Raw genomic sequence first — 27224 nt, forward strand, 5'->3', positions numbered from 1 at the left:
TCACTGCTGTGTTTGCCAAGTAAGTTTAAGCTATGGAGGTCAACGCAATCGGTGCTTCCAGCAGATCATTTTCTTTTATTGTAATCTTAGTAAATTTTGACCTCTGGAAATGGCACTCAGTGTTCAGAGTGAATGAGAATGGTCGTAGCCTGCCAGAATTGTAACTGATTGCAATTTTCCAAGGGGCTTTTTGGCTGAAATACAACAGAATTAGACACAAAATGAGGAAGCATTTAAGAGGAAAGGAGCACATTCAATCATTTTGAAATTATGCTAACAGAAACAAAGTAATTTTTGGCTTTACTGAAAATGACTGAATTCTCTGTGTTGCCATTTAGCTTACAGGCTGTGCTAGGCAGTGGTAGCACAACAAAGCCATTCTGGTAACAAAACCAAAATTAAATCTCATCTTGTAAGCGTGGAATTAACCAAAGATATTTCAGGCTTGCCTGAAAGAACCAAACAGAAAAAAGATGCTAATTATTTCTGTTGATTTTTACCATGCAAGAGCTCTACAAGCTCACGGAAAGTTGGAAACTCCTGTTAAAATCTGTAAGAAAGTGGTTGAAGCTGTGTAAACTTCTGCTAATAAGTTCCACAATAAACATCCAAACACAAGGAACAAGGATTTTTTGTTTGGCTACCAAAACCACATTCGCAGGCAGCAAGCACCATGATGCAACACGGAGGAAGCTTTATTTGTGTGCCTTTGCATCAGGTCAACACATTTGCTGCTGGAGGAGATCTCTTTGCATGCACTTGTTCAGGGGTATCCGGTAAAGTGGGATGAGAACTAAATGCCATTGAGAGAAATAACTATGGAATCACAGAATGGTTGGAGTTGGAAGGGACTCTAAAGGCCATCCCTGCACTGAGCAGGGACATCCACATCTCCATCAGTGCTCACAGCCCATCCCCTGACCTTGGCTGTCTGCAGGGATGGGGCATCACCGCCTCTCTGGGCAACCTGTGCCACTGCCTCACCACCCATAGTGTACATCCAACCTAAATGAAACCACTTCTCTTTGTCCTGTCACATCAGACTCTGCTTAAGAGTCTGTCCCCTTCTTTCTTACAGCCCCCCTTTAGATACTGAAAGGTGTGGGAGAGCTCTGGAAGGGAGAAAAATGCCATTAACTGAGCTGCGTTAAATACACGCTTTCAGTAATACATATAAGAGCAGAAAATAAATGCTCGCAGCAAATGTCTGCGTGTGAACTTTAGCTTTACACATTTTGTCTCATTTAAAACTATGTAGCCTTTGTATTCTACCATCACCCTGCCCTCTGGCCAAATCTTTAACCCTAAAATACGTGTTGCAAGCACTGCTCCAGCCTCATAAGGAGAATTTGCTGGTGGGGATGAATTTTATAGGAGTTTTATCAACCAAAAAAACCTACCTTTTTAAAACCTTCATCAAACCAGTACTGTATGAAAATCCTAAATAACCACAAGTACTACAGCGAGCAAATCTCACACCAAAAATCTGCCTCCGATTTAAATTAAATTGACTGAGTCAATACATCCCAACACAGGTAATGGAGCACACATACACCATGGTGCTGGCTGCGGGCAGGTTCCAGGCAGGAACAGATGGAGCAGGGTGCTGCCTGGCTGCCCAACAACAAATCAAGGCCTACAGTTTGGGAACATACTGCAAGGGGAACCAGGAGGTGCTGTGCCCTTCGGTTTTGCAGCTAGCAGTGCTTTCCTATGCTAAGGCAACCCATCACAGTCTGCACGGTGAGGTGTCTCAGCACTGACTACAAACACTACTCCTTCTGCCTGTTGCCCCTCTACAGTGAAAGCCTGACTGGTTTTGGTTAAACAAATCCATCCTGACTGATTGTTGAATAAAATAGAGCCAGACGTACAGCTGAGCACCAGACTGGCACAATGCATGCATTGGAGGTGACAAAAGACCAGCGGGACCCTCAGAACCAGGCACTCCCATGGGGTGCACGTCCTCAATGAGGACTCGCTTTGACCCAACGCATGAGCTCTCTTCTCACTAATCGAGAGTGAAGACTCAGCTGTGTTCCTCCAGATGAAAGGCCCAGCGTGCATCCAGAGCTGGTGATGAAGGGCTGACACCAGAATTTAATCACAGAACCACAGAATCACCGAATGGTTGGGTTGGAAGGGACCTTAAGGATCATCCAGTTCCACCCCGTGTCATGGGCTGGTTGCCCCCCACCAGATCAGGCTGCCCAGATCCCATCCAGCCTGGCCTTGGGCACCTGCAGGGATGGGGAACCCACAGCATTTGATAAGAAATTCAGTATTTCCTTCATCCCTTGCCCAGGAGATGGGAGCAGAAGCAGGGAGCACCAAGCCTCCCATGCTCACCTCAAGCTCTGCTCCGCAGGATCTGACTGATGGAGCAGGAAAATACCTTTACAAGACGTGGCTTTAGCAGAATGGGAAGGTGAAATGACAAGATTCCAAAAAAATCGTTCACCTCCTTGTAAACAAACCTCGTTTTTGTTTCTCATTTCTTAATTTTTGGTTCTTTTCAAAAGGAGGTTCCTGAAGGCAGTTTGATTTTTTTGTTCAACGTCTGTACATTGCTCGTGATCTCAGGGGAGGGCATCAAGTCAACGATGGCCGTTCTTCACATGCAGTTTTTAGACACCTTGAAAGTATCCTATTTTCTACTTCTCTCCAGTGTTTCCTTAAAACCAAGGAACTGTAAAATCCTTCTCAAAGAGTAATTGCCTGACTGACAAGGGCCTGCACCAGAAACTCCAACTGAGATCAGAAACTCCAACTGTGATCTGATGATTCAGCCTTGTTATTTCTGCCCCATAAAACTCCTTGGCATTACAAAGACAACACACTCAGAAATTAGGACCTTGCTTTCTTGGTGATACATGAGGCAGAATTCAGCTCACTCTCCCATAAATACATCGTATTGATAAAGACTAGGAGATGTATAAGCAACGCCTCATAGGGAAAGAGGCAATTTTTGAGGAAAAGACAAAGTTTTCAATTACTGCAGCAGTTTTTACCACTTTCGTGTCTGAGAGGACTTTAAGAAGGAACACTTGACCAACTTTAAGTCACAGCAGTTTAAGGGCACCCTGATTTCTAACAGCTGATGGTCTCCTAGGGACCATGATACATCTCCTTGCTCACATAAGATCTGTCAGAATTCCCAGATGAGGTGTGATGCTCATTGGTTTGGCACACAGTTCCTTGCCTGCACCTCACTGAGACAGCACAGGGGATGAGGATCCCAGTGTGCAGCAGGAGGAGGGCTGTGATGCTGAGCTGTCACCAGCTCAGTCACCACATAAGGTCCACAAAGTCCTCCCAGGACCCCAGCACCAGGGAATTCTCATGTGAGAATGGGCTACGGGGTCTCTGCTGGTTTCCTTCATCCCTAAAGCAACCCCTCCAGTAAGTGCAGGCTGATGACAGACGCTGGTACATAAGCCTCATTTCACTTGGGCGTTCACTTATGCTGAGGGAATCACTCCCATGGGAAAAAAAAGGCAATCTTCCATTGGAAAATTGGCCAAGCAGCTAGCTGGGAAAGCAAACATATTGAGTAAGAAACTGGGTTTTATGATGGATTCTTGGGAGGAGTTGGTTTCAGTTATTTGACTGATTAAAATCAGACTCTGGAAAAATACTACAAGTGCCAAATGAGTTCTCTGCACATTTCAACGCTAAAATACCCACGTATGTCACCACATACGACACCTCCTCCAGGAAAACCAAAAACCAGTGGTTCTGCCTCATCCCTCTTCTCTCCTTCATTGAGAATGCAAATGTCCAATAATACTGCTCAAAGACACTGACATTCAGCTAAAAGCTCCTGAGAGAACTTCAGCTTGAGCACCGAACAGCCAAACCCCACCAGATCCGAGGAAAATTTGCTGAGGTGTCTCTCCTGCTCAGCTCACCCACGATGAACCCATCCCAGTAATGGTGCCCAGGAGAGGACCCCCAGCCATCACACTGCTGATGGTGACGTGGGCAGCACAGCAGGCTGCTGTGATCCACGAGCAATAGCAGCATCTTTGGATCTAGGTGACACTTACAGATGAGCTGGTTGCACCTATCTAACGATCTCACACACGTGTGTGTGAAGCATGATTACTTAATAGGCTCCAGAGTCATGGCTAACAGTACTTATTGACTCTCGGTGTTACTTGGAAAAATGGAAAGGGGAAAACAAATCAAGCATTTGCCCATCTATAAAATTAACGTATTATCTTACCTATTTCACAGCAGCATTAGCAAGCTTAATGTGTACAAAGATCAATAGCTTCACTACTGTGCATGCTCTCCCATGCTGCCTTTGGCAAAACATTTTGGGAAGATGGCCATCAAAGTACTGAAAGGACCACAAATTAAAAAAGCATATTAAAAAGGAGATAACAAATTTAAAAACAATGGTGTTAAAAACCGCAGTCTACGTGAAATTTCCTCTCAGAAGATACCAGCCTTCAGAAATGTGACAAATTCCAGTATCAGCATCTAACACTTGGACGTGGCTCTGTGAATACACTGACACTCAGAGACCAGCACAGCCATACCATGCATTCTGAATAGGTGCATTCAAGCAATCAGCAATTGCATGCAATTCATGTTTAGATGTTGTGTAAATACATAAGAAACTTAATTTGTGACCTTGCGTTAATGGGAAATTGGGCACGCAGAACGTATTTACATTAAAGTGAATGCTTGAGTCTAAGTGTCCATTTAAGACTGCCTGCATATTTTTCAGGTGAAGCAGAAGTGCTTATGTTCGAAAATTAGATTCAAAGCCTAATACAGAAGGTAATAAAACAAATCCTCTCTTCTCCCTGTCTGTCAAAAACCTTTTATGGAAACATCATCCACTTCCAAAATGGCAAAGTGGAAAAATACCCAACAGATCAAACAAAACAACAGTGCCCTTTTGTTTAGTGCAGCATGCACAGAACACCTCAGCGGACTGAAATGTTTACATTCTCAGTTGAGTATTTTGTATTAGACCTTATTATTATTGACAACAGCCCCCGGAGCCACAAGACCATTCTGCCCAGTGCAGGATGAAGACCCAAAAGCAGCAGGAGGGGATGCTGAGAAATGGGATGCAGGGAACAAATGCCCCACTGACTGCATCACCCTCCATCGGGAGAGGGAAACGAGGCAGTAAAGGTGAAATTGATGCCTCAGACCAACCTCAATATTGTTACTCTGGAGGAAGATTTCAGCTGCAAAGAGTGTCAGAACAATCTGCTGCAATAAGAAGAGGAACAGCCAGAACCAGGCTGGACTGAAAACAGTGGGGCTCTAAGGGAGCCATTGGCAGAGCAATACCAGCCCGGTCCGCATCCCAGAGGCTCCATTCTGCCATCTCGGTCTGGGACAGAAGACCAGTGCAAGAATGCTGCTCCAAAGCCATAATTAAAATCAGATTTGGGGAGTAAGCATCATAAGCTACTTATTATTTCTGGAATGGGTAGGTACTAAAAATGTGCCCAGACTCCTTGCCAGCCCGGCTGACAGAGGAAGCCCCTCTTCCCAACTTTTTCCAGGTCAGCAAGAAGCTATTCAGGCTTCTGAAGCCAATTACAAGCTCAGACAAAAGCATCGGGCTGAGGTTTTTGCATTTTCCAACAGAAACAAGAGGTTATACAAACTGAAGTCACGTCCCTTTGGCCATTCCTACAGCCATGAAAGCTGACTCTGAATGGACCTGGCTCCATTCAGAAAACCACCACCTCTGCACTTCTGCTCGTCTCTTGGCATCTTCTCAGCTCCCGTGGCCAGACAACATGAAGGACTGCCAAAAGCCAGTCCTAAAAAACCAGTGCCAGGGTGGGATCACCACAACTGCCATAGGGAGCTGAGCTACGTCTGGGCCACCTCCCTCAGCCTGCAGGTTCTTACTTTTTATTTATTTCTTGAAGGATCAGAACTGCCGAACCCTCCTTGAAAACTCTTTGAGACCCTCCAAGAGGATTCAGGAGCCTCGCAGCTACAAGCAATCCCACCTCACTTGGAAGGGAAGCAAGGAGCCGAGGACGTTACACACTGCAACAACATATGACCGTATAGAAGCCTTCCTGCTCCTCTGACTTAGGTAATGGGGAGGGAAGTCCGTCTTTTTCCAGCACACATCTGGGCTGTGTTTGCACAGTTTCCAGCCCTGCTTCCCCAGATGCCTGCAGCCAGAAGCGGGGCAGCCTTCTGGCACTCAGCTGATGGCAAAAAACGAGCCAGAAAGCTGCAAAAGGCACATTTTGCCCCGAATAGCAACGGTAGCTTCCCTGAGATGATCGTGATGGGAGGCTAAAAAAACCACTCCGACAGCTTCAAAGCTCAAAGCAAGGAACAGATCTTTCAAACCCAATTAGTAATCATGGCAGACAACTGAATGATGGCAATCTACCAACAGCGAAATTGAATTTTAACTTTCCACACAAATCCTTTCAGGCTGCATATTTATATATTTAGTAATAAAAACCATATTCACGACCATTGTCAGCTGTAAAAGTTATATAGTAATAACAACAAAGCTAATGGAAACTGAAACTGGAACAACACTGCCTGGCTCAGTAGCTTCATCATGAATGAATGAGTGGTGATTTTTCTAAAATGATTTTAATTTCTCTGCAAAAGGTATTAAATTCCAGAAGAGCCCTTCGGATAGACGGGGGGATGCACCTGATAGAAAAAACATCCACACTCGGACCTGAGAGCCTAAATCAAAGTAGTGCAGCATGACCCCAATCAGTGCAGCCTTGAGACAGCACATCTTTATTTCATACGGTGCTTGAAGCATGACTAACACAATATTTTTATATGCAGCGATAGCTTTCAATTACCGATTTGATTCGTTTCGAGGAACGGTATTTCTTTCCAACTAAAAAATAGCTTTACACTGATCTCTTGCTAGACTCCTTTCTTCTTCCATGTAGATTTGATTCAGCATCCGCTTCACTGAACACCCGTGACCTGCTCTCCCCTTCCCAAACCACCCTCCATGGGTAGTGTGGCTGAACAGCATGAAAAGCCCCCGACCTCCTGATGGAGGTGCTCACATGTACCCACTTGTCCTGTCTCAGTCGTGGAAGAAAGTTTGTGACTCATGACGAGGGCTGGAGGATGATTTATTTTAAAATTGAAACATGAAACTTTTTACTTGGGAATTTGATTTTTTTCCTCTTGGCTCCAAGCACCAGAATATGGACTTGTCTATCATTTACCACCAGTGATTGACAAGATGTCCTTCAGGAGGAGCAAATGAATGGGAGCATTGTCAAATCTCCTTTTTTATTCCCTTAATGAATTACTCAATGTTAAATCTTAACTAGGAGAGAAATCTTCATTCTGCCAGCGATTCAAGCTCTGGTCTGCATTGTGAACAAATTCCCAGCAGGCATCTCATCCCAAAAGCTGTGTTTCTGCAGCACACCACATTCTACATGCACTGCAAGAAGTGTATTTGATATCAATTTCCCTTTAGGTGAGTATGACATACCACAGTTGTTAAGATAGAGGGGAATCCACTTGTTGCATTTCTGCCTGCTAATGTTTTTGTGACTGGCTTTTTGCAATGCAGTTTCTAGGGGTAACCATAAGAGCGATGCTGATAACCTCCTATTGAACTGCATTGTTCTCCACATCTAAATAAATAAGTAAACTACATATATTTGAAACGTTCTAAGAATGACTTCTAACGCAAAATCTGAGCTGAGGAAGAACTAGTCTGAGAGGGGGTGCTTCCAAAAGCCTGACAAGCTGGGTTTGGGGCAGCCCTATGTCAGGGGCTCTGACTGCCATCAAGCACTGTCTCCTGCTGGAGGGTTTACAGCCCTGAACTTCACATGATGAGAAGCTGCCCATCCAAAGGCACTGAGACCTGACTTTGTCATCGTGGAGGTGGTTCTCAGGACGCTGGGAAGAGCAGTAGGGCCATGGGGCAGATCCAGCACTGAGCAACCTTTGGATGTCCCCAGGAATGCCAGGCACTCACAGAGCTCAGCAATGGATGAACAGCACTGCTGGCTGGGTGCTGTCAGGGAGCTGCTTTCAGGAGTTTGGGCACTAAACTGCCAAGCAAGCTCTGGCTTTGCTATCCAATATACTTGTTCAGAAGCTTACTTAGTGTAAATAAATACAAACGAGGATAAAATATCCCATGTCTATGTCAATTCGTTTCTCTCCTAGTGAAGAAACAACCCATGCATGGAGCCCAAGCCTCACTGCCAAGGCTGTGTATCACTGTTGTTTAAAGGAGTAATTGACACTGTATTTTAACCAAATTGGAGGCAATTAGTTTCCCTCGCTCCTCAAGAATCTGAGCTGCAGATGTTCAGCCTCCCTTGCCAGAGTCGGGGACTTTAAAACTATCATAAACAAACAGGGCTAATTTAAAAGAATCATTTCATCCTGAAGGACACATCTCTCTTTTTTACGCTCGCATAAATCAAAACCGGTTCAATTGATTTCACTGGAAGTTTCCACAAAGATGCTACGTTCATGCTAACGAGAGGGAGTTCAGTTCAGCTTAAAATAAGAGAAACTGGAGTTCCACCATCAGCACGGGGCCTTCTGAGCATCTCCTGCCCGTTCCACCAGCCAGCTCCATGGAAGTGATGCTGGGATCAGTGATGCTCCGAGGTTTGAGATCAGCTGAAGGATGGAACCATAGCAGCCACAGCTATGGGATGAGAGCCTAACACAGCCTGGGAACACTTGCAGCTTATTAACAGCGCGGTCAGACAGAAATAAAACTTTTTATGCTGCCCTTTGGTATTAAGCAGAAACACCAATTGGGCTCCATCACTTCAAGGTAAAAAAAAAATAAAATAAAAATGAAAAGAAGCCCTACTTCTCCAATGTTTATGCTCTCATTACGTTTGCTATACACAGCAGAACACTAACCATAACAACCCTGAGCAACCCCGCCGAGCGTCAGCACGCTCCTTGTTATATGTCTCTGTTAGGTAGGAGTGAAGGGGTGAATAATAATATTCACAGCTTCCCTGCAGTCACAAAAATGTAAATATTTTGTTAAAGTGCTTACAAGACAAACCCACAGTAAATTTGAAAAATGTCCCCCATAATATTTAAACTAAATCCTCCTCTTTAACCTAACAAACCTAACCTTACAGCATGGCAGTTAAGTGATCCATTCATTTTATTTCAAAATCTCAGTTCTCTCTCTCTGTAAGAACCAGAGGCCAGCTGACAAACAGACTGGATAATATGTTCTCTGCAGAAACATTTTTCTGTGATTTAGAGTGATTAAATCTAACACATGCTGCTGCTTAGCCTGCAGCCAATGCTTAGAAAGCAGCAAGCAAAGAAGTCTCGGGTCAGTTCTCCATCTCACTGAGATGGAAAAAACTTGGAGTTCTAGAGTATGAATCAACATGGTCTTCAAAAAAGGATCACTGACTCTAAACATGTTCCTGGGAGCAATGAAAATGAAGGAAAGAAGTTATGCACCACATCCAGAGACATCAGGGCAAGAAGCAGTGAGTGGACGGCAGCAGGAGGAGGATCCATGCTGCAGACACCATCACGTGGAAGAGTAAGTGAGCAGCTGAGACCATCAAATTGCAGTTTTAAGATCCTACCTTCCTACCTGCAACTCTCTGAGCATGCAGTTGATATCTTGGATCACTTTAAGTATTTGCTCCATATCCCCTGACAGGTGAAATTTCTTCTGTGGAAATAGAAATATTGTGCAAGCGTAGAAGTTATCCTAAGAGAAAGATGTCCACAGCACTAATGCTGTAGAAAATCCAGGGAAGGCTACTGCAAAACATTCAGGAAGATCCAGAGGGTGAATGGTCAGCAGAAAAACCACAGAATGGCTTAAGTTGGAGGGGACCTTAAAGATCAGCAAGCTGCAAACAGCCATGGGCAGGGCTGCCAACCACTAGATCAGATGGAGATGCTGGACAAAGATGAACAAAAAACATGTGCTCAAGCAGGGCAAATTCCATTAAGAGTTTTTTCATCGTATTTTTGTATTTCACTGCATACTATTGCTAAATGCCATGGTTCTGACATACCCACCATTGCCAAGCACTTCCACCTTTAGCACTGTCAAAAACAGCTCTCACGTCACCGCTGAACATGCCAATAAAACTGCTTGGTTATGTTCAAACATAGTAACACTTAACTCCATAGATTTAACAGGAGCACAAAGAAAAGTCCAGCAGATGATAGGATATAGGGAGGACTAAGCACAGAACATGCTCCTAAACCACATTTGGGTGCAGCTGCCTCTCTACAGGCTTTGTTCTACCACTTTGGGTTCAACAGTGCCCTGTAAAACCAGCCTGTAAGCTTTTTTTTTTTTAGTTATTGACATTGAGAGCAGAGAACAAGGAACCTGTTCTTGCAAATAAAAAAATAAACCCCAAGAACAGCCACTGTCAGCTGAAGGTCCCAGAACAGCACTGCACAGTCTGCAAGCCACTGCTACAATGGAGAACTACTTTCCAAGTTACTAATTCCATTTTTCAAAAGCAAAACCTGTAGTTACCCTTCCAAGCTACCCGTTCTTTGCTAGTGATAATCCAGATACGCTTGTATTCTTAAACCAATCTGAAATTCTGCTTGAATCGATGGCACTGAGAACGTAAAAGATGGCAACAAAAAACGTCTCAGTGGTCCACAAGAAAAAGACATGTACTATAGACTGTGAGAGAACTGAAATGAGTGAGTCACGTGGCAGGCACCAAGGGGAAGGAGCAGGAACGAACTCTCCAAGAGTGCTGGGAACACTGGGCATGATGCAGGGATGGTGCTTCAGGGCAGGTGAAACAGCCCCAAGGTTATCCACTGAGAACAGAACCCTCAGAGCCTTCATTTCTGCTGCTTAACAAGCTCAGAGGTAGGGCTCCTCTTCCCTGCAGCACAACCATGCATAATGCTTTTGGGAAAAGAACCTTAAGCCAAAATCTCAACTACAGAAGAAAGCTGAAGCAGCAGTAATGGAGGCCTACAAGAATCTTCTCAACAAGGAGCATTACCATGCCCAACAACTACCAGGCACCAAGGCAAAGCTGCTGCTTTCCATGGGAGAAAGGATGGGAATGATCACATTTTGGGATTCCTGCATTATTATTTTGGCATCTGGAGTTAGATTTTACAAACATTCAGATAAAATAAACCTACACCCCTTTGTACCCCAAAGAGCACAAGCGTAATGCTGTCACACACAGGCAGCACTGTGAGTCACTGTGGCTCATGCTCCTTTACAGTATGATTTAGAATATAATAATCCTGTGATTCCAGGACCCTAGCAAAAAAGTTTAAATAAAACAAATCAAAGAAGTTCCCTGCATATCTTAACCTCAGGAATGCCACTTTTCTGGTAATAAAGACTAAAGAGCAAGCATCTCTGCTAGAGAAGCTAATTAAATTGTAAGAAAAACCTCTTCTATATCTGCCTTGCAAAGTTGATAACATGTAAATTATAACTTGTGTAAGACATGATAAACTCTGTCCTTCACAGAAGGAAATGCACTTCTAACACGACTTACTGTAAACAGATCTCAGGGTATAGCAGCTCCTAATCAGAGGCAGCTCTGTAATGGACTTGTTGAGCAGTGACATTTCCTCCGACACTTGGCACCCCGTGAATAATGATGCTGCTGTGGTTAAACCAGATAAGGTTTAATACTAATAGAGGGAACAAAGTGCGGGGATTCTGACTGCATTAAGCCAAAATTTACAAACATGAACCTGAAATGTTTGACAGCCACGAGGAAAAAAAACTGTGAATGAGTCAGAGATAGGATCCTGGGCTTTAAATTTCGTTTTGCTTTGTTTGTGCGGCAAAGGAGGAAACGTTTTAACATCGCCTCCCAAGAAAACCACTCCTCACACATTCCTCACAAAAGGAAAAGTAAAAATCAATGGCTCCAAGCGTTGTCCTCTGGCCATCCCAGCGGACAGCAGGGGCACAAAGCAGGGCTCTGCCCCTCAGCGAGGAGCTGACACGGGGGGATAAGACATCTCCATTAGCAGCGCTCCCTGGGAGCAGATGGAGCAGCTATTTAGCCAAATGCACCGTGACTCCTGGTTTATACATGAGCATCTGGGATGCTTCCTAACGGGAGGCAGGGCACAACGTCCGCCGATTTATCAACTGTTCCGCGCGCAATTAAGGATCCTGATAAATAATTTGGTCGGCGAAGGCCTCTCAGCTGAACTGAAAGGCAGCAAGGCGTGAGGGGTCAAGTGTTTCCGCGGGATTTATGTTGAGCACACAGGGCTGCCTACAAAGGAATGCCCGCGCTGAGTGCTGCGGGGCTGCTGGGGCAGAGGATCGCAGCAGGAGCTGGCGGGTCCTTCGCTGCAGCTCGAATCTGAACGCGATGTTCCTTAGTAAAACCACCCTCCTCATTGCCTTGAGAAACAAAACAGAGATGTAGTTAGAGCTGTATAATTTCCTGCTAATACACATTTTGATCTAAGGATAATGTGTGGTATCACCACTTTCCCGCCAGCTCTACAAAAGGACTCTAATACCTCAGAACCATTTAATCAACATCCTATGCAGGCAGTGAATGGATAATTGAAATATAAGTACTGTCATCCATATCCCCCTTGGGAAAGTGACACGGTAAGCATTATATCATTCCATTAGTCCACCCTTTGATGTGGGTTCTATTCTCATCAAACTATGTTTTAGCTTCGAGGTTTCTCCCCCCACCTCTCCATGATGTGGCCACACCAGAAATAAAGAGAATACCATGCTGTTCAAAACGCACCGTGTACATTTCTACACGGACTTGGACATGTCACAAGCATAAAGCTGCCTTTTTCATTTCTTGTTTACCAAACACAGTCAATGACAGCTTCTGGAAAACAGGATGAAAACAAACAAGGCAGCCAGGAGGGTGGCGGTGGTGATGGAATGCATTTACTTGTTTTCAAATAAAAAAGGTTGACTGCACGCAGGATAAAAAATGCTTGGTAAGGCTGCTGTGATGGTGCCTGCTTTGAATCGTGCTCTGTTTAAACAAGAGGAAAGCCTCCCACTGAAAAAAGAAACATTTTTATCATTCGGAACCATCTCAGGGCAGTCCCTTTAAAACGAGGTATTTTCTAAACAAAATATCGGAATGTTTCCCTGCGGGGAACGAGCATCGGAGCTCTTACAACCATTTCCCTTGAAGAACTGTAGATTTATGGAGTTTTTGTTTTATTTGTTTTAACTTAAATGCGAGGAAAACCCATCTGAAATGACCACCCAAGGGAGCAGCCCAAGCAGCTCAGCAGGGGCTGATCTCTAAATGGGAACCAAAGTCGTGCTGAAAGCCTCGGGGAGATTTCAAACCACTGCTTTAAGCCCCAGGGCTGTCTGTGTGCTGCAGGCAGGTCTCAGCACAGCACTCGTGGATTTCCTCCCACTTACATCAGTGGAACTCCACCAATCCCAGCGGAGACGTTCCTGATTTGCATTCGTGTTAGCAAACAAAGAATCAAGCTAATTACCCCGAGTTATCAACAGTGATTATGGGAGATTTTTTTTTCTATTCTTTTTAATGCATTTCCTCAGCATGGAGTGCTTCTGCTGTAGCAGCAGTAGGTCTGCTCCATGCGATGGAAGGAGAACTCAGCCTCATGCGTTGCCAGACAGATCCGCTCCTGAGGCTCTGTGAGTTTCTGAGTCAATAGGAAAGCCTGACATGCTGCAATTTCCTATCAGATAATGAAGCTTCAAGTTGTGTTTGCAGTTGTCACCACAGCTCATAAACATAAGCCATCAGCAAGAAATACTACTGATTTGGGGGCTCTTTTTGGTCCGAATCTTCAGGAGTTTATCTTAGAGTTGAACTGACCAAAGCCAACACTGCACTCAGAAATGTCAACAAGTGGGAAAAGCATTAAAGTCTCCATTAATTGCTGTAATAATTAAGAGAGGCCATAAGAACCGGGAAGCTCATATACAGAACACAGCTCCTTGTTCATTGCTAAGTGAGGAAGTTAATGGGATTCCAGGAAAAAAATATTTACCAAACAACATGAAGATTTATTTCTTTTGAAGCATCCGAGGCATTATCTGTGTTGTGCCTTCTGCCAAGTTAATAGATTTACGCTTCTTAATTGCACAAGGAAAAGCAACTTGAGAGGAGCAAATATTTTGCATAAGGAGAATACAGTTGAATACCACAGCATGTTAGTCACATATTGAAGAGTTTTTGGACAGGAACTGAATAAAACCTGGAGCAATCTCCCAGCTGCCCCTGCAGGGAGCAGGAGATGGGACTCCTGGGAGCAGGTTGCCCAAGGAAGCTGTGGATGCCCCATCCCTGCAGGCATTCAAGGCCAGGCTGGATGTGGCTCTGGGCAGCCTGGGCTGCTGGTTGATGACCTGCACACAGCAGGGGATTGGAACTGGATGAGCATTGTGCTCCTTTCCAACCCAGGTCATTCTATGATTCTATGACTCCACTCTCCTGAGGTCCCTGCAGCCTGAACCACTCTGATGCTGCCAGCACAGCCTGGGTGACACCAACCAGCCCAGAGGTGAACCAAGAGAGAAATCATGGCCTCAGTCCCAAGGAAAGGCTGTAGGAATGGGTGTAGGGAATAGCTGCAAAATGCTGCAGGGGCAGAACGGAGCGGTGTTGACACGGCCGTGAATTAGTCAGCTATTTAGAACAAGCTGTTTGATGCTGGATATGGAAATTTCCCCCCTCTTACTTTTTTTCTCTTTGTTTTTAAGTTGAAAAACTATTCCTGTACAACTATTAAGTTTTTATGAGTACTTAGTGCAGCAGATCCAGCAGCACTGTAAGTTCATAAAAACAGATGCTTTTTAACAAGTCTGCATGCAGCTCCGTGTCAGACTGCAATCAAAACTGTCATTCTGTACAATGTAATGGAGCAGGACACTTGTCATAGTAGAGGCTAAGCTCACTCAGCTACTGCAGCTAATACTGGAGATTTATTTAAATTAATCTGCAGGAAAATTAAATCCATTACTGTAAGAAGCAAGGGAATAAATCATACCCAACAGGAAACTAGAAAAAGCTGCTGCCATTTCAGTCCAATCTAAGGTTGCGTGAGCACAGCGACTTCTTTCTCTACAAGAGCATAAAAACAACCCATAGCAGGAAAAATAAGATCAGCTGTTGTTCTAATGCAAAACACAAATAGCATGCCCGATGAGTTGAACGCTGCGGCCAAAGTAGGAGGAACATCTGAAGCTGTCTGCGTTTCCAAACAAGACTCGAGGGTCAGAGGAGGGGAGGGGACGTGTGGGCAGGCTGGAATGATGGATGGTGTTTAGTGGCATGCTGTGTTTGGGTCTACCCGTGTTATTTTTGCAACAGGATGTCTCTGATTATTCTCTGAATAGAGAATAAGGACGGTTACGTCTCATTGCTCAGAGGGGAATTTTTTCAGAGCCCTACAAATTGAATAGGATGCTGGAAAGCAAGAAGTCAATGAGCTATCAGGTGCTGTTTGTCACAGACCTAGCAAGAGTGTCAGAATTTTCCCTAGGGGCGCTGGCAGGGATTTGGGGTGGGCAGAAAGGTGTGTGCACTCCTCCCAAATGCACAGGAGACTCCAGCTCTGCAAGGCCCATTGGCATCCCTGCCTGTATGCTTTGCCTGCTGTCAGAGCCAGGCCAAAGCGTTCTATAGCAGGGGCACACCGAGTGCCTGGGTAACTATTTCAGCCATAAAGTTGATGCAATATATATAAGAGACTTCATACAGGACAGAAAGCAATTACTTTCCCAAACTGCATCCTTCCTGAGAACCCTGCAGAACCTGCTCCTGGCTCGCAGGGTGCTCCTGCCTGGTGTGACAGTTCAGCTAAAGCTGCCTGATGGAAATACCCCCTGAACCCCAGAGGCTGTGGTGACACAGACACCCTGCAGCACAGCCCTGCTTCCTTGAAGCGTGCTCAGGTTCCTCAGTGATGCTGAAGGACACTGCCAGCCCTCAGCAAATTGCAAAAGAGGATCAGCTGTAGGACCTTTGAACTCCATGAATATGTATGCAGGTAAAATGAGCACAAAAAAGCGTTGCCAAGGTAGGTTTGGTTCGGTTTGTTTTCTCAAATTAAAGGTTTCAGACAGAAAGGGAGGGAAGAAACTTACAAGTCAGGAGCACAAGTCTTATAAGGAGTGGGTGAGGGAACTGGGGCTGTTCCCAATGGTCTGCAGAAGAGAAGGCTCATGGAAGACCTCATTGCTCTCTCCAACTCCCTGACAGGAGGTTGTGATGAGGTAGGGATTGGCCTCTGCTCCCAAGTACCAGCAATGAGATGAGAGGTGATGGCCTCAAGTTGTGCCATGGGTTCAGGTTGCATATTGGGAAAAAATTATTCTCTGAAAGAGTGGTGATGCATTGGCACAGCTGCCCAGGGTGGTGGTGGATTCACCATCCTTGGAGGTGTTCAAGAGCCGTGGAGATGCTGCACTGAGGGATGTGGTCACTGGAAGTACTGGTGGGGATGGGCTGATAGTTGGACATGATGATCTTAGTGGTCTTTTCCAACTGTAATGGCTCTATGATTTAGTTATATGGCAGCTTCTCTTAAACCTAATGAAGCCCATCTAAACTTTGCTGAAGCTGCAAATGAGGGCCACAAAGCCAAACACATGGGAGCAATTTCCCTGCTACAGAATGACACATCTAATGAGCCAGTTCCATGAGTTAGCTTAGTGGAAAAGAAGACACGAACTCATCCAGGGGCTGGATGACTCAGGGTCACTCAGGACCTCATGCTGAGGGTTACCAGCTCGATTTTGGTCCAAGTTCTGAAAATCTGAGAGTTGCCTACAAAAGAAGCCCCTGGTCCCAGTGCAGCTTCTCACTGAGCATAGGTTCACACCAAAACCACCACCGGAAGCCTTTCCAAAGAGGTGCAGTGAATCAGAACCAGGCAGAGTGAAGGACTCCTCACTCTTCAAAAGGGGTCTCAGGCTCAGCACTGGACTGCACAAAAACTGGCATGATCCTGCTACCCATCCTGCACCAGCTCTATAACAAGACCTGTGAGAACTAAACAAGTAAATAAAATTAAAGAGAGAAGGGAAGAATGAAAAATTGAGGCCATTGCATTTTATTTATGAGCAGTGAAAATGTGGACTGTAAAATGATGCCTCGTTTGCACTGCATATCATAGATATGAGTTTAAAAGGCACCGAATACCTCATGATACAAAACAGTGAAAGAGAAGAAAATATCAAAATTCAAATGTCAGACAGATTTTGGACAAGAACTCTGTATGTACCCCAAGCTCATTGAGTCCTTTCCCCAAGGTGAGATACCATTCTCTTACCTACAATCCATCTCTGTCCAGTCTGTTCTTGACTTATAAGAGGATAATCATTTAAGGGTCTTATTTAACCAGCCGGAAATGAAGGAGTTCGAGGAACACCAGGGAATACGTGGCAAAAAATAACAAGCTTACATCACTTGCACTGGATTATTCTCCTCTGGCACACAGCAGGAGAAATAAGGCCAGTCATGGTCTGCATGCTCAGAAGTCTCCAGGGAATTAGGTCGGCATTATTCAAGGTAAGTGACACTTTAAAGAACTTTAAATTAGCTGTTGACAGTCAGGTAGATAGATTGACGAGCGATTACATGAAGTCCCCAGCATTACCATCTTGTGGTGAAAGTAAATATGAAAGGGGGGAAAGCAGAAAATATGTTAAGTATGGTTTTGTCAATGCGTGATGCAGTTGGGAGACAGCAAAGTTCATCTAAAGATGCTGGAAACTTCTACAACTAATTGCTTTCTCTAAATCAAGAGTTGTCAGAAGGTTTCCTAGCAGAATCACCACAAGCAATAAAAGTAGACTATGCCCCAAAAAAAGGGAAAAAATGAGAGGAGAAGCATTCCCCCGTCACCTTTCTCCCTAAGTGAGAAAGCATCCCTGCAGGCATTCAAGGCCAGACTGGATGTGGCTCTGGGCAGCCTGGGCTGCTGGTTGGCGACCTGCACATAGCAGGGGGTTGGAACTGGATGAACACTATGGTGCTTTTCAACCCAGGCCATTCTATGATTCTGTGATTCGAAGTGGCTGCAGGGGAAGCCAGCGCTCCGCCTGGTGCTGCGTGGAGCAGTGCCCTGAGCTGCACAGCTGAGGAGGACACTCTGCATGCACAACAGATGTCCTCACTGCAGTCGTCCCTAAAATATGTTTTTAAATAAAATTAACTCAGCTCAAGCATCTGTAATTAGCACCATCTTCGAGAACAAACCAGAACAAGTTTATTGAAGCTCTCTAACTATTTACAGTGAGAGCGAATTTACCCTCAAGGTTCACTTTACTATTTTGTCTCAATTTTCTTGTAATTTCATCCATCACAATTTTTTTCAGTCTTCCAAAGGTGATGGATAAAACACAGAAATAAATAGGACCAACTGTTCGCAGAAGCCTAAGGGAAAACAGAATTTTGTTATAAATAATCCTTGGCACAAATCATGGAAACGCAATACTAAAATTGTTTGTTGAATCATTTATGAATTGGGCCCTCAGTTTTAGTTTGCAAATAAGTTACAGTTTTTGTTGATGTTCTTTTTCACTTTGCTTTTTTAGCTGGGAAACAGCCTTTGAGAAGCTGAAGTGATACGTAATACAGAACAGAGTGACTGAAGGATCTTTTTAAGGGAAACTCTATGCAAATACAGCACTCCTGGATTTAGAGACAGGTGATGAGAAGCTGAACGATGACACTTGTACAAGACTTCACCAATCTGAGTTCTCATTCCAGCTTTACATGTAGAAAAGGCAAAGACAGCACAGTGCTCTATAAAACCACTGAAAAAAAAGGAAGATTTTTATGCAGGTAATTTTTAGCAGCACCTCTATGGGATGGTTTCTAGAACTGCTCGGGAAATGACATCCCAGGAGACTCAGGCAAATGCATGTGGTCTAACAGATAAAGTGGAGGGATAAGAACAGCACACCATCTCGTGTTCCTTCCAAGATGGGAAGTTTTGAATATTTTTTGTTATAATCCAGTACAAACCTTCACGGGAACGTAATGACACCCTGCTGCACTGCATGGAGTCTGGTCACACGTGCAGGAGTACACAACAGGAGTGGAAGGTTTGCTTTCTTGAGGAATTTGGGATTGCAGAGGACAGCTGATTACCCAAACACCTCACATGAAAGTCGCAAACATGAAACATGTATCAAAGAACAGAGAAATGCGTTTCTTTTGTCTGCAAAATGCTATTTTTCCTCATCTGAAAAGAGCAAGAGAGACACTTGGAGACAGATAAAAGCAATATTAAGACCCAATGCTCATTAGCTGGAGCAGGTGTGTGCAGCCTTACCTGATCTGTCCTCGCACCAGGGGTCTGTTTTTTGTCCTGTTCATATTTGAGTCAAACGGAACCTCAAAGAACTGTAATGAAAAAAAAGAAAGGGAAGAATCAAAATGAAAGGATGCCGGAAACCGTGCCACGCGTGGAATGCCGTGTCTGCATCTGCACGTGCTTTCATCTCTAGTTTTTGAAGGTTCAGAAATGCAACTAAAATGGCAAACTCCTTTTACGGAGCTTTGATAGTCTGCAGTAATTCTTCTGGCATCCCTTTAGAAAGAAAATCACCTGGAGGACAAAAATAGTTTGCTGAAGTCCCCAGAAGTTCCTTACTTGAAGCAGAGGCTGATTCCAAGTCCTCGACAGGTTTGACAGAGCCTTTATGCACACTGTTAAATACACACACACACAACACACAGCTCTGCCCCCGGTTTTCTATTAAGACAAACAGCCCTCACCAATGTTGTGCTTCTGAGATTTTAAAGACAGACGCCTTTTTTCAAGATCTAACATCTGAGAACCCGTAACCCACCCCAAAACCAATCAGCTCCTGTGAAATGCGACCCAGACTGCACTGAGCTCCTCTCTTGGGCAGCAGCACATGCTGTTATTTAACAGCACAACCCAATCTGACTTTAAACGCTGCCTATGGGAACACTGAGGCAGCACTATCAGCACACTACAAATTCCTGCAGGCTTCTGTAGAGCTGTAGAAAATGGCACTGGAAAAGCTGAGTGCGGTTTTCTGTGTAGCAGCATAAAGCTGTTTCGTTTTACATGGACAAAATAGCAATAAAAACTGAAATATATATATACATAAACCCCAGCATACTTCAGAGATTCACCAAAAGCTATTTATAGGCAGTGCAATACGTATTTATAGAAAGGATATCTTCTACTGACGTTATGTCTGAGGTTTTGGGGTAGGAACCCAATTACAGTGAACGTGTAGGAAAAGCAGCACAACAGATCAGGATTTCAAGCCATCAGAACGACGACATGTTGAGCAGTCAGACTGCAGATGGATTTAAGGTGACTGCTGTATAAGATCTACGTCACTTCATCAGGCTCATGCATCCTTTCACACGACCAAAGACAAAGTTTGCAAACATCCTGGCTCTGACAGTGCCAAAATCTGTGTAAAAAATGAAATACTTATGGATTTTGTTTCATTGGTATATCACAAAACTCAAAGCATCTCCCACATTTATCCACACAAAAAAGTATTGCAGTGAAAAAATGATGGGATTAAAGGAAATCATAAAGGTTTTTGTAAGGGCAGCACCGGAGGAGAGATCTTCAGCTGTATTCCTGACAGCTCTACCATCCCCAACACTGAGGTTATAGGAAATTCCCACCTGTGTGTGAGAGTGCTCAAGCCCACGTGCTACAGTTCTTCAGCTTGAACACAACTTGCCAACAGCGTGCCCTAAAGCCAAAGGGTTCAGCAGTGGGCATCACCTTCGTATTTTGAGATGCTCCTAAAAGTGCCCAAACTTGGGAACAAATGAGGTGGAGAAAGGCAGAGGAGGAGGCGAGGGGATACCACTGGCACCCCTCGGCCATGAAAGTCCCAGAACATCCCTGCTGTGAGCTGCCCAGCCCAGCAGCACCGAGCCCCAAGGCAGTGATGCACAGCAGCTTTGAGCTGTGGGTTGGCTTTGCATCGCTGCAGCAGCACGGTGTGAGTGCTGGGGGTCTCACAAAGACCCTCTGTACAAAATGGCAACAAGTACACCCAGGGAAGTGAAAGCACTCTGTCTGGATTGGAAGGCAGTGATTGCTTCTGACAGCTCAGCATTTTGCTAATGGGTTGTTTCACTGTTACATTTCAGACACAATTATGCTAAACGAAGAAAAAATATCATCTGACATCAGACCGGTAGAGCAATGCAAGGGAAAATTCTACAGAGTCAAAGTCTTTTCTTTCTCTTCCGAAAATATTTTGGGCTGTGTGCAGTTTTGTTTCATTTTGTTGGCACAAACCTCCCTTATTTGTATTTGCACTGACCGCCCAGAGCTGATGTCCAGCTGAAACTTGGGCACGCACAGAGATCCTGGCTCTTAAGTACTCACAGCTGAAGGTGTTCAGTGTGTGATGGGTAGAACTACAATAACGTGTAAGTTTTAAACCCCAACTGAAACATAAGAAGGCAGAAACGAAGAACAGTTGGACGCTCATCACCGCTGAGAGAACTGGAAGGTATGCATTTGGTATGATGTGACAGTACTGTATCAGTTTATGACACATTGCTGTATATTTTATATAGCAGTTGACCCCTGAATAGAACATATTTAGACCAAGAAACTTCTCCCTGAGTGAGGCAGTCCCAAAGCATCAGTCCCTGCTGTACACAGACATCTCTGCTCCCAGAACTAAGACTGCTGCATGGCTTAGCTCTGAACTCCTTTGCTTTTCTAAATCTGACAATCTGAACAATCTGTTATGTCAACTACACGTAAAAAATTACATATCTCATCGAACAGCAGCTAAGAAAAACCCTTTTATTTGTAATGGCCCGGATTCTTTCACTGAGCAAGTTGTGTCAGCAAGATGCCATGAATCAAACTTGCTACATTTTGTTCCCAGATGTTTGACAAAATTCCCTCTCCACTTGGAATTATTTCCCCTGATATTCCAGGAAGATGAAAAAGATGTGCATCTAAAACATCCTGCCACAGGGATGAAAGAGTGAACTCAAACACACTACGTCATGCCGGGCCAGCACAGCACTGCCTGCTTTAGCAAACAGTGAACTCAGCAGCACGAATCCTGGATAAATAAATATTTCAGAAGCTCTCAAGATGCTTTTTCCTTGGAAGCCTGAATGCATCAGCCCAGACAGACAAGGCAGAATTCTCTTCCATAGGTATTTGGGAAGGCAGCCACCAAAGGGCAGCAGGAGGGTTAAACCTACAGCATCTACAATCCCTGAGTGACAAAACTTGGCAACGGTTTTCCAGACCCCATCCTCAGTTTTTATCAGTGTGTATGAACATTCAAGACACGACGTCGGAAAAAAATAAATCAGCTACACTTTGTGGTTTATTTCTCTGGCAGACTCATCAGACTCTGTGTAGATCACATCTAGTTAATATACAGTAATTATATCTTAAACATCTAACAAATCTTAGATTAGCTGTCACACTAGTGCTTACTGTTATTTACAGCCGTGCTTTTTATCCTGAGCTGCTTCATATTGGTTTCCTCTATGTTTCTAAGTGAAACATTGCAGACTGCTTCATTTCTTCAGGCTCCCTCCTGGCAATAGCAGCCCGCAGCACTGACTGGGACACACATTAATGACATAATTTAGACTCCAGCAGGACTCCCAAGCTCACTCCTTCCGCACCATCACCAAGCACTTGATTTGCAGTTAAATACAGCCACCACCTATTAAGTTCTCAGATTGAGTGGCCTGACTATTTGCAATTAATTAGGGATGGAAAAGTCTGAGCACGAGCTGTTTGCCTTCTGTGGTCATTCCTGCGGGAACAATTTCAGCTCCTGAATTATGACAATTCAATACCCCGATTCCTGTTAACACACAAACATAAATAGAGCACATTACGAGGAACAACATGTCGTTTAGTTTATCAAATGGATGGCTCACATGGAGCTTTTCCCATCCACTCTGCTGGAATCTGAGCACCCAGAGCCAGCTCTGAGTTGGGTCATGTGCTGGAACAGCAGACGCTGGAGGAGCAAACTGGCCTCCATGTATTGACATCACATTTCCCTCTAACTCTAAACACACGTTTACATCAGAACTGATAATCTCACGAGTCTAAAGGCAGAGTGTAACCTTGCTATTAAAAAACAGTTTAATTTGTGGCAACGTGGGGATCTCCCTGCTGTGATACCAATGCCAGGGCCAGCGAGCCCCTCGGTGCCAGCCATCACCCTGCCCCCCCCACCCCAACCACAGGCTCCTGACCAACCCAGACCCCCAGAGGAGCTCCTGTTTAAGGGCCCTGTGCTCTCATGGAGCACAAAACCTTCAGCCTGATTCTAAGCACTCCAAATGATGTGCTGCACCCGGGGTCTCACCCCAGATCTAAGCGTCTACCGAATGCAAACAACTTATAGATACGCTGCAATTAAAGCAAGGCAGATTGAGTTTCAGTGCAAGCAGGTGGGCTTAGAGAGTCATCCCACTTGACTGTGGGGACTTAAGTGAGGCACCAGGCAAGGCGTGCTTTGCCCCTGGCTCCTCGTACCTTTAATCTCAGCAGCCTGCAGGTGGCTCAGCAGCAAAACAGCTCTCAGGATGGATTTCTTCCTCTCTAGACAGCACAGGGCAGTTTGGGTGAAGTGGGGGCACAGCAGGGGAGCAGAACATGGGGCTGTTGCTGCAGGGACACCACCTCCTGCTCCACAGTGCAAACCCACTCACGTCCAAACTCATGACTGCACGGTGAGACCGAGATATGGGGACAGCGGTGGCAAAGCCTCTCCACAGCAAAACCTCTTGTTCCAGCTCCTCCTTTGAGCCCTCTTCCCCTCTGTACTATCTGGTTATTTCTACTCCGTGTGTTTCCAGTGATTTATCTCATATTGTGATAAAGTAACATATAATTACATAAAAAGCAAAGAAAAACATAACATATAATTTATGGTAAATAAGATCAAAGTCAAAATTATTATTATAGGTTTTCTCCCAGTTTCCTTTCAATCACTTTTATATGAAAACAACGAAGAATAATTAAAGTATATTACAAAGGTCTTTTTATTCAATTGTACACAGATGTGCCTAAAAAAAAACAAGCAAGGGAAGGATTTTCAAAAGCACTCATGCACTGATCTAACACTGTTCTCACTGAAGTCAATGGCAGTTTGACTTCAATGAGAGCACGGACAGACCAATACTGAGTGATTCTGAAAATCCCACCCTAATTGTACAAACAAGGGAAGGCTTTAGAGATTGCTGGCTTGGAGATTGTATATTTGAGAATCATAAAGGGCACGCAGCACCTGTTTGTCTTCAAGATATGAAAATAAAGCAAGCCAAATATTTTAAGGATTAGAAATGGCTTTTTTTCTTTTTTTTTCTTTTTTTTTTCTTTCTTTTTTTTTTTTTTAAAGCAGTATCTGAAAACCCTCTGGCTCTGCACTTCCCAGCCTAGCTATAGACCTGCTTTAATATTTTCCATTTCAAACAGGATTCTAATTAAAAACGAGACTGATGCAAGCCTGAACAATGTTACCTACAGGTAGAGAAGGACAGCTAACCCCCACACTGTCACTCTCCAGTGAAGCCAAGGAAAGCTGTGCTCGTTTTGAAGACACGTCCCTCATAGCAGCCCATTGCTATCTGCAGGGAAGAGGACAGGAGGTAATTGCAGAGAAAGTGTTGAGATCTGTCACTTCAGAAACATATTTTCAAGGCTGAGAATGCAAAGACTCGCAGACTTCAATTAGCACTTATTTGTCCTGGAAGATTAATGACATGCTGTGCAGGCTTAGCTTTTAGGCGCTCAGGAGAGGACGTGCTGCTATTTCTCTGGCCACTTACAGGCACGGGACTTTTTGAGGGTCCTCAGGGACATCTGTCCCCTGCCCTGAGAAATCTTACAGGTTTTTGAGCTTAAACACTGAGTGCACTTAACCAGAAAGTGCCATGAGTTCCCATGGTATGCCGGGAACTTGTTTCAGTGCCCGTGAAGTGATCCCAGATGCCAGCCCAGCCGCCCCAGGCCCCGTGCTCCAAAACAAAGGGAAACCCCAAAGCCACCCAAAGTGCCCCCAGCAGTGACATCTATCTTCCACCCAGCTTCCTGTGACCAAGGCAGCAGGGAGATGCGGCCACTCTGGATTTGTTGTCAGCTCATCCAAACCCCGTTAGAGACCAAGAAAACAAGGAGTCATTAAAGGCTTGTGACTTGACGGCCTCTTCATCAACACTTTTGCCAAACAAAGTCCTCTGGTGCATATCACAAGTGCTGTTACAAGGAGCTGGAACAGAGCGTGGCTGCGCTAACACTCAGGGGTGTCAGTGACGTGGTCCAGACAGCAGTGTGCCTCATTGCCCACGCGGTCCACAGATCCCGTTGCAATGGCCAAGGATTGGCACAGTCGTGACCATGAAGTAGGAAAACATAATTAAGGGCTACATGCGGTCTTTGATTGTATGAATAACTTCAGACTTGTCTGTCACCACCCTGGGCTCCCTGAGCCAAAAGCAGCAATTTCCAGGTGCAATAAACATCTTCCCACCCCATCCTTTGGGCATGGACTTGGGCACCATTGTGCTCTTCCTTTGCACCTTAAAACCCAAATGGCTATAAACGTGTCTCACAGGTCTGAGCTCCACCTCAGAATCACAGAATGGCCCGGGTTGGAAGGGACCTCAAGGACCATGAATCTTCAACCCCCTCCACACACAGGGCCACCAACCTCCACATTTAATACCAGACCAGGCTGCCCAGGTCCCCATCCAACCTGGCCTTGAACACCTCCAGGGATGGACGGGGCATCCACAGCCTCCCCGGGCAGCTGCTCCAGCACCTCAACGCTCTCATAGTAAAGAACTTCCCCCTGACATCCAATCTAAATCTTTCCTCCACCTCATGTCCTTCCCTTGTACTGATCCAACAGTGACCCAACCTGGATACATTTCCTTTCCTGTTCCTTTCTGCCTGGATCATTTCTTGATCCTTTCCAGTGGATTTGGTCACTCCAGGCATTCTCTCTCCTTTAAGATTCACACAGTCCTCTCTATCCAGGCTTGGGATAAGGCAATAAAGCAGCATTTCCCTGGAATAACAAGATAGAACAACCTATTTGTACAAAATTCAACACTTGGACTGCAGTCACCCAAAGTCAACCACCTACCCATGCAGGATTTGTGTATGATCATAAATGATGAACTACAAGTTGATGCCTCCAAGCAGAGGTACATGTTTTCTGATCTTCAAGAACTATTTTATTCCTATGTATTTTAGGAACAACTACAAAGCTGAAGAAAAACACCACTTTTGTGCTTACCAAAACACATCCCAAATCCCTTTGCAACGCCACGCTCTCAAAGAGATTCCTTTGCATTAAATCACGTTTGTCATGACACCAGCATGCCACGAGGACAACATGTAATTCAAAAAACAAACACAACTGCACACAACAATCTCTTTGCTGAAGATAGGAATTGCACAAGGTCGGTATCTGGTTTAAGTTACTCTGTGTCCTAAAATACACCAGACCGGGTCCTCTGGACACAGTGCAGCTGCTTAGAGCAATACTGCAGATAAAACTCGATACTGAAAATGGCTTAGACAAATTCCTGCGGTGGAAGAAAGCCGTTACTCAGGAACTCTTAGGGCAGTATTTCTGCTGTCCAATGCAAGTGGGAGATGTGCATAACACTCAGCCGGGAGGCACGAGCATCCTCCAGATGGCAACTGAGAGCCAACAGCCAGCAGCTTCCCCAGCGCCTGGCTGAGATGCAAAGCCTTTACTGCTCTCTAGGAACCAACCACAGGGATCCTGAGCCCTCCACAACATCGCTGTCAGCCACTTTTTGGTCTCCTGGGACTACTACAGAGAGCTATAAAACAAAGTAGTGTCGCTGCTGCTCTGTTTTTCCCCCAGGAGATTAGAGCACAGAAGCGTAAAGGTGAGGTTTAAATCATTCCCACACATCTCCCATTGCCTACCCATGTGTCCAGGATCCAGGTCATTTTAATCAGCTCTTTATAATTTGTCACTCCGACGATAAGAATACTAATCCACCACAGTGTGCTTCCTGCCAGGCACCCGAATATTAATCCATAAACTGGGCTCTTATATCACGCGTAGATGCACTCATTTTCACTGCTCATGGCTTTCTTTCTTACAATACAGACAAAAGTAGCACTGTACACAAGCAGCAGGCTTGCCTGCTTTAGGCCACAGAAAGGTTATGTATTTATTTGCATACATGCAGTTTAATTACTCTTAAACACTTCTTAAGGTT

The 27224-nt window shown here is 44.8% G+C and overlaps 1 protein-coding gene across 1 annotated transcript in view; it reads right to left on the reverse strand.

Annotated features, from left to right (window-relative positions):
• The window catches only part of COX10 (cytochrome c oxidase assembly factor heme A:farnesyltransferase COX10), a 94994-nt gene that overhangs the window by 15647 nt on the left and 52123 nt on the right, over positions 1-27224 (reverse strand). Inside the window, exon 5 of the mRNA XM_003211410.5 lies at positions 19285-19355. Within this exon, the coding sequence (XP_003211458.2) occupies positions 19285-19355 (71 nt within the window). The remainder of the gene's footprint in view (positions 1-19284; positions 19356-27224) is intronic.

The sequence above is a fragment of the Meleagris gallopavo genome, chromosome 20 (genome assembly GCF_905368555.1).
Source record: "Meleagris gallopavo chromosome 20, MGAL_WU_HG_1.1, whole genome shotgun sequence".
Taxonomy (NCBI): Eukaryota; Metazoa; Chordata; class Aves; order Galliformes; family Phasianidae; genus Meleagris; species Meleagris gallopavo.